Source organism: Penaeus japonicus, unplaced genomic scaffold, assembly GCF_977035675.1.
Source record: "Penaeus japonicus unplaced genomic scaffold, GWHDUDI00000001_assembly GWHDUDI00000024, whole genome shotgun sequence".
NCBI classification, from domain to species: Eukaryota; Metazoa; Arthropoda; class Malacostraca; order Decapoda; family Penaeidae; genus Penaeus; species Penaeus japonicus.
Window position 1 is genome coordinate 11,818,572 of NW_028234426.1, and position 12,500 is coordinate 11,831,071.

The 12,500-nt window shown below is 39.2% G+C and overlaps 1 protein-coding gene across 8 annotated transcripts in view; it reads right to left on the reverse strand.

Moving 5' to 3' along the window:
* Positions 1-12,500, reverse strand: part of LOC122257499 (MAGUK family member discs large 5) — a 273,185-nt gene that overhangs the window by 38,692 nt on the left and 221,993 nt on the right. For 3 of the 8 annotated variants that reach the window (XR_015192171.1, XM_086550676.1, XM_086550672.1), the window contains 7 exons: positions 6,516-6,633; positions 6,040-6,157; positions 5,770-5,887; positions 3,898-4,014; positions 2,241-2,267; positions 537-701; positions 1-96 (listed from right to left, as the gene is read on the reverse strand). The exon at positions 1-96 is cut by the window's left edge and continues 66 nt beyond it. Coding sequence is in view for 7 of the 8 variants with exons in the window: in XM_086550676.1 (XP_086406802.1) it covers positions 1-96; positions 537-701; positions 2,241-2,267; positions 3,898-4,014; positions 5,770-5,887; positions 6,040-6,157; positions 6,516-6,633 (759 nt within the window). In the remaining variant the exon portion in view is untranslated. The remainder of the gene's footprint in view (positions 97-536; positions 702-2,240; positions 2,268-3,897; positions 4,015-5,769; positions 5,888-6,039; positions 6,158-6,515; positions 6,634-12,500) is intronic. The other 5 variants (XM_086550677.1, XM_086550675.1, XM_086550674.1 and 2 more) reach the window with 3 other exon arrangements.

The window sequence follows — 12,500 nt, forward strand, 5'->3', positions numbered from 1 at the left end:
GGTACACTGCTGTTTGAGGCAATTCTTCTCTCGCACTGCCTCATTACACTCACGCAAAACTTCATCATACTGCTTCTTCAAGCGAGATACTTCTTCCTATAATGTTAGAAAGAATGACATCAGGATTAGAAAAATCATATACAGAACAATATGTAAGGAAAGTATGATATAAACAACCCATAAATTAGGTTATTAAACAACAGGAGTTACAGAATAAATGAAAAACCACTGCAAAGTATGATGGCTGATTTTTTTTTTATTTTTTTATTCTGCATTATAATGAATATTCCTGAACCAACTTTATCTAACTACTTTCATTTGAAAGATTCTGACAAAAAAACACAGTACCCCCATCCCCACCACCCAGCCGCCCCAAAAAATTCATATGCTTATTAGACATTAGATCTTATATCTATAACAAATAACAGTTTGATCCCTCATTCCCCCAGCCTCATTCCCTGAACACAAATCTCCATTATCAAAGAAACAGCAACCTACTCCATGCAAAAAAAACAATGCAAACTCTGTAAACTAACCTGTGTGAGTTCCAGTTTAGAAATGTTGTTGGAATGTGAGGCTACAAGATCCGAGTACCTCTTTCTAATGGAGTCATATTCATCCTTGATGGCTTCGTACTTGCGCATGGTGGTCATGTATAGCTGGTTGATGGCCTCTCCTGATCCTTCTTGTGACATAGCTTCCTGGATGGGTTTTTTCCGAGGATGGGGGAAAGGAGGGTTGGTCGGGAAGTAAAGAAGAAGAATTTTATTAATCAACTGTTCTCAGATGATGAAATGTAGTCCCATTATTATAAATAACCATACAAGATAAGCTGGCAGACTCTCTCCCTAGCTATGCATATACCTATCTCAATATCTAGCAATAATAACACTCATCAGATACGCTACCATTGTCATGTCACAGTGAAACATCACTCCAAAATCAACAAAATCATTTGAAATGGAAAAACCATTTCCTTTATATACAAATCCAGTTTATTTAAGAGACAAAGGCAATTTATCTTTAAAAAAAATAACAAAGAACTAAACATCAAAAAGTTAAAAATAAAAATGAAAATGTGAAAAATATCATATAGTTCATTTCATCATAAAAAGTATTCATGCCTGGTTTTGAAAACAGTTTTACACAAAAATAAATCTGTGCTAACCAGTACTTCAAAAAGTATGTCTTTGAAAATAAAAACTTTTTTTTTTTTTTTAATAGTGTGTTTACAGGAACTATTTCCTATATACATCTTGATTTTCACATTCATCTGAATCTTTACACAACAATTACATAGTACATTAGCAATTAAGAGTAGCAGTTACATAAAAAAAAACTAAATTGAGACATACAATATGCTGCAAACATAAAAAAATCCAAGGGTATAATGTGAAGACTTAGGCAGGCCTAAGAAGGGAACCATCACTTACTATTACCGTCTCCTAAGTGTGGCATCAAAGAAAGACATCCCAATTACAAGTAAATCAACAACAGTTAAACTAAGAAAGACCCCAAAGACTATTGGGCAAGCAAGGCAAACAACAGAGCTAATCTTTCTTTTCTTCAGCATACTATTTCCTCTTATTGATCTACTTTGTCCATCTGAACATTATCTACGAAATGCTTCACAAAAAATATTGCAACTACGAAACAGTGATCTCTGCATCTATATGAACAAATTCCATATATATCTATAACCTATGAGGAAAAAACTAGCTTATGATCAATAACAATCTTAAGACTTTATTACTAGAAGCAATATCAACAAATTAACTATCAAACAAGATTCTAGCTAAAGCAAAGATGCATATAAATGTAACAATTAACATTGAACATCCATAGCAAGACTGCAGATGAAGAAAATGAACATACAATAGATGCTACATGAGAGATCTGAACACTTCAGTCCTGTCAATGGTGTTCTTCATGCTATGATCACATGCATCATTCTTTGTATCTGTATAATGCTCTGTCACAGCAATGTAAAGCTTGGGTCTACATTTCATAAACAGTCAGGTAAACTCATGACCAATAAAAAGAAAACATCAAAATATATAATCCCCTCAGAGTGAGGCAGCAGATGCACGGACTTTTGCATTACCTCTAGCTGCAAGACTGCTGAGTCTAGGGTTATGGTAATTCATGAATCATCTTGCTGTTTCCCAACCTGAGAGAACCCTTATAACTCTGTAAGGAGCAAGTCATGCAACTTTCATCCACTAGGGGGTAAGACCCACCTGTCTTTTGAGCGGGAATCTAACCTTCTGAGGGCAGGGGAGAAAGAGAGAGATGGGGAAGGTTAGGACCGGGTCTGTTAGGCAAAATTGGTAAGGAGTGTTTTTCAACTATGATGGCATCAGCAAATCAATCTTAAACAAATATTTTGGGACATTTCCTAATCTTTTTTCTTTCTTTTTACTTTGTCAAAATAATAATTTGGTGAATTGCTTTAACATATGGAGATAACTAAACATCTGATGCCTTCCTAGTTATGGTCATCAACACCGTACTACACTGCCACATAAAAGGGGTTATGAGGGCTGCTACTATTTTTCATCTAGAATATATAAGACTAGCAAATAAAAAAAATAAATAATAAAAAAAATAAAAAAAAATACATGATGAGATATGAAACCTTTTTTCAGTATTGACGAATCAGCAATAAAAGAGCCAACAGCCATGCACATATGAGTCTACTGATAGGTGGAAAATTTGCTTGATTTCACTGACTCATCATTAGTTTTACTATATTTCCTATTTGGAAAGAGAAAAAACCAAATTGCAGGTTATCATATGAATTTATGAACCAGTTTAACCAAGCACTTCTCAAAATGAAATAATATAGAGACAATAAAAAAGGAATTCATACAAAAATTGAAAAGGAAGGCTGTATAGTTTATTCTGCTGTAGCTGCCGTAATGTGGTCTCACACTCTCTTTCCATTTTTCTTTTATGAAGTTAAATCAAGCTTTTCATCTTTCAGTCACTGAGAAGATTATATAAAAAAATTATTTACAGTCATTGGACAAAATCAGAGACAATGTAACATACTAAATGGCAAGAACCAACACTGCAGCAACAAACAGAACCTTCCTGAGGGACAAATATACCACCACCAATCCCGAGCTGTTTGCAAAAGCCAAGAACGGGTATTCTGAACAGTGATTGGAAACATACACTAAAACTTTTTTTTGTCTTTTTAGTAATATCTGCAAATTCCAATTAAATATTCCTTTTAATAATTTACACTGACATAGAGGACAGCAAAGAAAGAGTTGACCGAATAGAGGGAACTATAATTTGTCTACTGTTTCACCGCTAGTAACACTTATTGTCTTGGAAAGCTGACAAAGTGTCATAGCTGCTATAAAGAATGGGGAAGTGTGCTCAATTTAGGGAGTGTTTTAAAGTTAAATGTGCATTTAATCTTGTCTAATACACAAGAAGAATACACAAAATACAAGGCACACCTACTGAAGTCTTCTTTGCAGAGCCTTATGGACTGCAAATCTAGGAATAAAATCAATTGTTTATCATGAATGGAAAACCACTGAGAAGCATCATGGAAAACTGGGTGCGCACTACTATATTATTTAGTGTAGCTTTGATATTATGGGAATCAGAATGCAACCTGATTGCAACTTTGTATTTCTCTATTTCTATGACAGCTTTAAGGAGATTCAGAAAAAGGTTTTAGCAAGTTTGGAAAAAGGTACTATCAATGGCTACTGAAGAATCAAAGTTGCGGAGCTTGTTACATATCTGAGTGCAGCTTGAGCTCATGGGAATCAAAGGTGAGTATAACCAAAAAAAGAATTGCTGTAAAACCAGTCACTTTGCCTGGGTTAGTGATTAGTTTTGTGATGCTCCATCTACGATCGAAAACGCTCGTACTAGTAGGTTGCTGACCTGCTGTTGCCGCCGAAGGTCAGCGATCTCTTTTCGATCGTCTTCCATTATCGTTTGCAATGAAGTGACCTCACGCTCCAATTTTTGTTTCTCTGCCACAACCTTGAGAATCAGAAAGAAAAATTTATTATTTGAGGGGGTTTTGCTAGTGAGTGACAGTAGACTGCAAATTCAGGACCAAAATCATTATTAATAATGTTTTTCCTGGAAAGATTTCCCCCAATAAATATTTGGAAAAATAAAAATAAACTTTATCCTGATAATGATTTTTGGAAATAATAAATATAAACTTCATGGTAACAATAACAATCACAATATTAATATTAATAAAATAATAATTATAATAACAGTAATAATAATAGTAATGATAATATCAATAAAACAAATATAAATAACATCAACTGAATTCATAAAATACTAATCAGACCAGATGCTAATCAATAACTTTCAAAATATTGAAGAGCAATTTCTAGGTCAAAACAAAAAACATTTCTTATTATCAAACCTACCTACAAAAGCTAGATAATGAAGACAAGATCAGTGCACCATAACACTTAATAATTCATATCCTTTTTATTTTCACAAGCATTATCATGCATAGTTTAGTAGCAAAGAGAGACGGAGAAAAAAAAAACTTATCAGATTGTGGTCATCATCAAATACCAGATCTATGCCTACTAAAAAATAGCTTGATGATCATACAGACACAAATAACAAGATTGCATCTACTAGTACTAGATAGTATGGGTGATCTCCTATAATAAAATGAAATCTATAGTATATCTATCAATTTAAATGGCATAAAGAGATCTTAAACACACACACACACAAAAAAAAATCCAATCCTTTTGACAATAATTCAAACAACCTTCCGTGACATCAACGAATGTAAACATGAGCACAGAAAAAAAAAAAAGAATAAACAGTAGCAAAATGAATAATTTAGACCCCCTAGTAGTTACAGTAGTTTTCCTCTTCTTTCTATCAGAGAATCTCCCATGTAGTCTTTTCTTCAATATTTGAACTTTTGTTGAAAATGCCTTGATGTATTAACCAACAGAGGGAGGATTCCATGAAAACCTTTAACAGCAAGAAGGGAAGTGTCAAGTGACCTTCAGACTATATAAATACCATGTCATTATATCTGTTACAATCAAATGAACAGCTGATTGAATATCCCCTCATCCTTTTATACTTTAGTTCCTACTTAGGGAAGGCCATACATATTTGCAGAGCCAGTACCACTGAACCTTCCCAGGCAATGTTAAGGGTCTAGGCAGGATATAAGTCAGCACAAAGCATGTAGGGGTACTTGAGTACTATCTGGCATCTCTCATTAGCTACCCATACTATTTGCCCAAGGATTGATTTAGAATGTCTATTGACCATGATGAGTGAAAATGTTGCTCTCATGACATTCAACATGCCATGATCCCTCATGGTCACCTGTTATGTAAATTCCAGCCCACATTTTTACTTTACCTTTACCATTACCAACTAACTTCATATGACAGTAAGTTTTCTAAAAAATAGAATTTGTTGAAAACATGCCCATCTACAAGTGTTGCAATGGAGTGTCTTACCCATCCAGGAGGGTCTAACATACTTAACAAACCACTTGGAATATCTGGACACTAATTGGGATCCCAACTCTTAAAGATTCATAAAGAGGCCAGATTAAATAAGCTTCAAAATCCATCAAACAATAAAACAATTCACATCACTCACTATGGTAAAGCAAAGCACTGCAACAAGACAAATCCATAATAACAATGCCATAAACAACTGCAAGCAAATCATAACTACGTGTTGTTTTCAATGCATAAATGCTGAGGCGTAAAAAAAGTTCATAATTACCTCTTCATATTGCATTCTCAAATTCTGTAAAGCAGTATAGGCAGCTCTTTCCTGTTTTTTGTAGTAGTCGACTTCTTTCATGCAGTTCTCATACTTCCTTGTCAAATCCACATTTTGCCTAGAACAAGTATCAAAGGTAAATAAACACCAAAAAAATGGCCTAATGATAATATCTGATAACTGTTCTATCACTTTTTCTTCAAGAAAAAAATATGATAAATAATTGTCTCAGTATTCAGGTAAAGCACACCAAACAAAAGCTGTACATACTTCAGGAGTCCCTGAACCTCAGACATTGCTTTTTCACATTGCAGTTTAATGGACTCATAATCCCGGGGTGTTGATAAGCTTTTGTCACTCACTGATACTCCATGTTTGCTTAAAGTTCCTGCAAAATAATAATTCACAATAATGAGTATATTGCAAACTGATGTGTGAATATCTGACTTTGATTACTAAGATATTGTTTTAGCAAGACTTGTAATTATTTTTTCTTATTTATTGTCTTGTATATTACTTATGCTGCATTCTGACTGTACTACCAGTCCTAAAAAAAACATTGGAGAATGGAAGAATATTGCTGTAGGTTTATAAAATGTCAGTTCAAAATTCATTACCAAATTCCATTTCTTGTCTTGAATAACATCAAATGAATTCCTTTACATTTATAATGCTAGGGGAGATATGGGCCTTAGAGAGAGGATACAATCAAGTCAAGATACCAAAAAAGTGATAGCAGTACATACCATAGTTAGCAGGCTGGTCTGACTGACTCACAGCGTTGAGGCGACTCACGGCCTCATCCCTCTCGCGGGTCACCTTCTTCAGCTCCTTCTTCATGATGTCTCGATCCGTTGTCACAATCTGCAGAATATAGAGGATGAGAAATTAAGATGCAACCCATGGAAGAGCAAAGAAAACATGCCATCAATTGAAGCATGGTGCTTTTCTTCTCTCCTTTTTTGTCCTCAGACAAACCATGCTTGGCAAGAAAGCAGGAGTGCATTTCCAAAAGAAGCACAACTCTAGTTCCAAGATAATTGCCAGTGCTCACCTGGAGCAATATGCTGCAATGCAAACTTGCAACACAATGTGTGCAGTCCATTTGGTCATCATTTTTCCCTTTTCTGGAGAATTCTATTCTGAAAGTCAACTTTCTTCTTTGTGTATTTCTTTATTCAACTCTCCCTGTTTCGTGTGCTTCTTTATTCATCTCTCCCTCTGTTCTTTAACCCAATGTATCACATTTCTTTCTCTCTGTCTCTTTCTCTGTCCCTTGTTCTTTAAATCTCAGTTAAAAACATTAAGATCAAATCCTGACCCTGGCCTGACCTCGACCACACCACACCACACCATCCCAACTCACCCCTCCCCTCCCCCTCCTATCATCCACCTTCTCCTCCCGCACCCTCTCCTCCCATCTCGGGCTCAACTTACGAAACTCCGAGAACATTCTGAACTGCAAGGCATTACTGGCACCGCGAGGAAAGAGGGAGAGAAGAGGGGAAAGAGAAGAGGGGAGAAGAAGAAGAGGGGAGAAGAAGAAGAGGGGAGAAGAAGAAGAGGGGAGAAGAAGAGGGGAGAAGAAGAAGAGGGGAGAAGAAGAAGAGGGGAGAAGAAGAAGAGGGGAGAAGAAGAAGAGGGGAGAAGAAGAGGGGAGAAGAAAAGAAGGGGAGAAGAAAAAGAAGGGAGAAGAAGAAGGGAGAAGAGGGGTGGAGAAGAGGGGCGAAGAAGAGGGGAGAAGAAGAGGCGAGGAGAGGAAGGACTGAGGAAAAGGAAGAGGTAAGAGAAGGAGTGGGAATAGTATTAAGAGAAGAAGAAGAGGAGGAGGAGGAGGAGGAGGAATGATAAATAATGAAATACATAAACAAAAGGGAGAAGAGAAGAGAAGGAAAAGGATGGGCAAGAAATGAAAACGAAAACACTTTCAAGCCTAACATCAACATCATCAATACTAAAGACGAAGACGAGAGAGGAAACGATATTGACAGCGTGAAGATCTCCAACGACAGGCAACGGGGAGAGAGCGGCCGCTGGGAGCCAAGCACGCCGTCAAAGCGCAGCTCGGAGCCGGGGCGTCGAGAGCACACTGCTTCCGGATAAACAAATATCTTAAGGGAAGGCGAGGGGGCGAAGGGGCCAAGGGGAGAGGGGAGAGAGGGGGGCAGGGAGTCGACAGGAAGTGGACAAAGGGGGAAGCGCATGCCTCGCCGCTTGGTTAGGGCTGGCTGTCCGATAGAGACCTCAACTCGCTTTTCTAAGACCACGAACATCATCCGTGTTAAGAGAATATAACCGAATGGTTGTGTAATTTCTCAAACACAAAGATAAATTAAGGAGAGAGGGAGAGAAGAGAAGAGAAGAGAAGAGAAGAGAAGAGAAGAGAAGAGAAGAGAAGAGAAGAGAAGAGAAGAGAAGAGAAGAGAAGAGAAGAGAAGAGAAGAGAAGAGAAGAGAAGAGAAGAGAAGAGAAGAGAAGAGAAGAGAAGAGAAGAGAAGAGAAGAGAAGAGAAGAGAAGAGAAGAGAAGAGAAGAGAAGAGAAAGAGAAAGAGAAAGAGAAAGAGAAGAGAAGAGAAGAGAAAGAGAAGAGAAGAGAAGGGAAGAAGAGAGAAAAGAAAATAAGAGAGGAGAAGAGAAGAAAAGAGGAGAGAGGACAGAATAGAAGCAAAGTAAAGGAAAGGGAAGAGAAGCGAAGAGAGGATAGCAGAGAAGAGGAAAGGAGAGGAGAAGAAAGAGCAGAAAAGAAAAAAAGAGACGAGAGCACACAGAAATTAATTGAGAGAAAAGAGAAATATAGAAAGGGCGAGAGTTAAACAAGGAACATTGAAAGGCAAGTCCCCAGAAGGCAGGGAGGACTCGAAGGTCCTGACAACACCAAGGCAGGAGCGGCAGACTCGTGCAAGTTGAATGGCGGCGCTGGTTGTGCACGGCAGGTGCGCTCGTCTCCATTCAACTTTCAGGTGGACATCCCGGCACCCACACTCTCTCGCGGCAAAACAATCGTCCGTTTGGTACAGCCCGACGCAGACCTGCTTTTAGCTCCCATTAAACAGTCTCGAAAGCAAAGTCCAATAATTCTCCAGAGAGAGAGAAGAAAGAGAGAGAAGAAGAGAGAGAGAGAGAGAGAGAGAGAGAGAGAGAGAGAGAGAGAGAGAGAGAGAGAGAGAGAGAGAGAGAGAGAGAGAGAGAGAGAGAGAGAGAGAGAGAGAGAGAGAGAGAGAGGGAGAGAGAGGGAGAGAGAGGAAAGAAAGGAATAGAAAGAAAGAGAAAGAGAAAGAGGGTAAAAGGGAAAGAAAGGAGAGGAGAGAGAGAGTGAAGTGCAAAAGGGAATGTGGGTGAACCATCTCTCCTCTATTCAAGCGATCGCATTATCCACGAGGAGTGTACTGGAAATTTTTGAGGTAGGGACAGAACTGGCCTCGGGAAACAAAAGTTCTGTCCTCGGAAAACAAAGCTGGGAGAAAAATGGCGGGAGAGGGACACTCACCCAGACAGAATTCCGAGTTATGATTCGCTGGCCACAGAAAAGAAAAAAAAGAAGAAAGAAAAAGAAAAAAAACGCGAAAAGAGAGATCTCCTGGGGAACAAAATCACAGGCACCACTGCGAAGGAAATTATCTCCACATTGCAAGTCGTATTTTCGCAACTGCGATTATCGGCGACAATGAAAAAATAGCAAGCCGATCTCAATATCAATATTCTCAGTGAATACTGTCATGCATACTAATATGTTACATGGATTCTCGCGATAACATAGTACATGGATTCTCGCGATAATAATATGTTGCATGGATCCTTGCGATAATAATATGCTGCATGGATTCTTGTGGTAATATGTTGAACGGATTCTCGTGATAGCTTGTTGCATGGATTTTAGCGATAGCATGTCCAATGGATTCTCGCGATAACATGGCGCATGGATTCTCGAGAAATATATTGCAAGGATTCTAGCGATATGTTGCATGGAGGATTTTTCGCGATAACATGTTGCATGAATTCTTGTGCTAATAATATATTGCATGGATTCCCGCGATAATAATATGTAGCACGGACTCTCGAGATAAAAATATGTTGCATGGATTCTCGAGATAAAAATATATTGCATGGATTCTCGCGATAATAATATGTTGCGTGGATTCTCGCGATACTAATATGTTGCATGGATTCTCGCGATAATATGTTGCATGGATTCTCGTGATAATTATATGTTGCATGGATTCTCGTGATAATTATATGTTGCATGGATTCTCGTGATAATTATATGTTGCATGGATTCTCGTGATAATTATATGTTGCATGGATTCTCGTGATAATTATATGTTGCATGGATTCTCGTGATAATTATATGTTGCATGGATTCTCGTGATAATTATATGTTGCATGGATTCTCGTGATAATTACATGTTGCATGGATTCTCGTGATAATTATATGTTGCATGGATTCTCGTGATAATTATATGTTACGTGGATTCCCGCGATAATATGTAGCACGGACTCTCGCGATAATAATATGTTACATGGACTCTCGAGATAAAAATTTGTTGCATGGATTCTCGCGATACTAATATGTTGCATGGATTATCGCGATACTAATATGTTGCATGGATTCTCGCGATACTAATATGTTGCATGGATTCTCGCGATACTAATATGTTGCATGGATTCTCGCGATAATAATATATTGCGTGGATTCTCGCGATACTAATATGTTGCATGGATTCTCGCGATAGATGAGACAATGCGCAATTAGGAGGAGGGAACGGGGGGGGGGGGTAGAGGAGGGGTAGAGGAGAGTAGGATGAGAGAGAGAGAGAGAGAGGAGGGAGAAAGAGAAGAGAAGGAGAAGAGAGAGAGAGAGAGAGAGAGAGAGAGGAGAAGAGAGGGAGAAAGAGAGAGAAAGAGAGAGAGAGAGAGAGAGAGAGAGAGAGAGAGAGAGAGAGAGAGAGAGAGAGAGAGAGAGAGAGAGAGAGAGAGGGATGGAGAGAGAATGAAGGCTGCGAATGACCTCATACTGACATGAACAGTGGGGAGACGAAAACAGTGCATTGTGGCGAGCAGTGATGAGGAGAACGTGTGGTGGTGAGAGCCGGAGAATAAATTGTCCAGGGTACCACCACACATAATACAGATTCTCGCTGTGAGGAGACGTCCCATTGGAGTATGATGCGACAATGCTGAGAAGTAGAGTAAGGTGGCATAGAGGGGAGTGGCAATGTGGAGTATGAAGAGGTGACGCCGTGGAGTAGAGGAGTTGTCACTAATGGAGTAGCACATAGGGTGGTACCTTAGCGTAAGTGTATAGTAATAAAATGCGGCACCGTGGAGTAGAGTCAGACGTCACCATGGAGTAGCACATAAGGTATATACTAATAAAATAGGGCACCATGGTGTTTAGCGAAATGGCACCACGGAATTAGGAGGTGGCACCGTGGAGTGGCGAGAGGGTAACCGAGGAGTGGCGTGAAGGCCATCACTATGAGGAGATGAGTGAGGGTGTTGAGGAAGCTGCCACCACGCAGGCGATTGGTGGCCACGGAGGCTGTTGGATCATGTTCCCTCCACAACAGACAATGGCGAAGACTGAGGCTCCAAAAGTGACCAACGGTTAAAATACACCAGCTAATTCCGAGAGTTGCGGGAGGTTTGGTTTCATCTATCAGCATGCAACAAATGCATATCGGAGAGTGCGGTCTCCGTGTCCTCCGCAAATAAGGGGAAGCGAACCCCAATAAGGCGGATTTGCTCTTGTAAACCGACTTCAACACGCGCCAACATAAACCGCGGGTGACGAGGGCCGTCCTCTCCTTTAATATCTCCTTCATTATCTCCTGCGACACCACTTAAGACACTTGCTAAATATAAACGCCCTCTTTTGCTTTCTGGCGTTCTCTCTCTCTCTCTCTCTCTCTCTCTCTCTCTCTCTCTCTCTCTCTCTCTCTCTCTCTCTCTCTCTCTCTCTCTCTCTCTCTCTCCCTTTCCACTTCGCCTTGTTTCTATCGCTGCCTCTGTCCGAGGTTACTGTCTATTTCTGTCTTGCCTTGTCTCGTCTCTTCATTTCTTATTTCTTTGTTCTATTTTTTTCTTTTCTGTCCCCTTTTCTCTCTCCCTTCTTTATTTGTTATATCTCTTCTACTTTTATCATCGCCTGCCCCCGTTTCTCTCTTCCCTCTGGCATTTCCTCTCTCTCCTCCCCCTTCTCCGTGTCTCCATTTCCTTACGCTTCTCCAAACACTTATTTTTTCTTATTTCTCTAATTTCTCCCTCTCTCTCTCTCTATCAATGTCTCTACGTCTCTATCTATCTACCTATCTATCTATCTATATATCTATCTATCTATCTATCTATCTATCTATCTATCTATATCTCACTCAGTCTACCTTCCTTTCCACATTAACACTTTCATTCATTTTCCAATGCATTCATTCGCTCACTCTCCCTCATCCTTTCTCGTTCATCGTCCTTCTTCCCCCGTACGTACGTACGTACGTACCTACCTACCTACCTACCTACCCACAACACTCACTCTCACTCTCTCTCTCTCTCTTTCTTTTTCTCTCTCTCTTTTTATTTTTATTTTTTTCTTTCTCTCTCTCTCTCTCTCGTCATCTTCTCTCTGTCCATCCTTCCCCTGACGCTCTTACTATCACACATACAAAACAAAATTCGCACTCACACTTACATCCATAACGCACGATCGTCTTTATTCTCACTGACAATCGAGCATTTGCCAT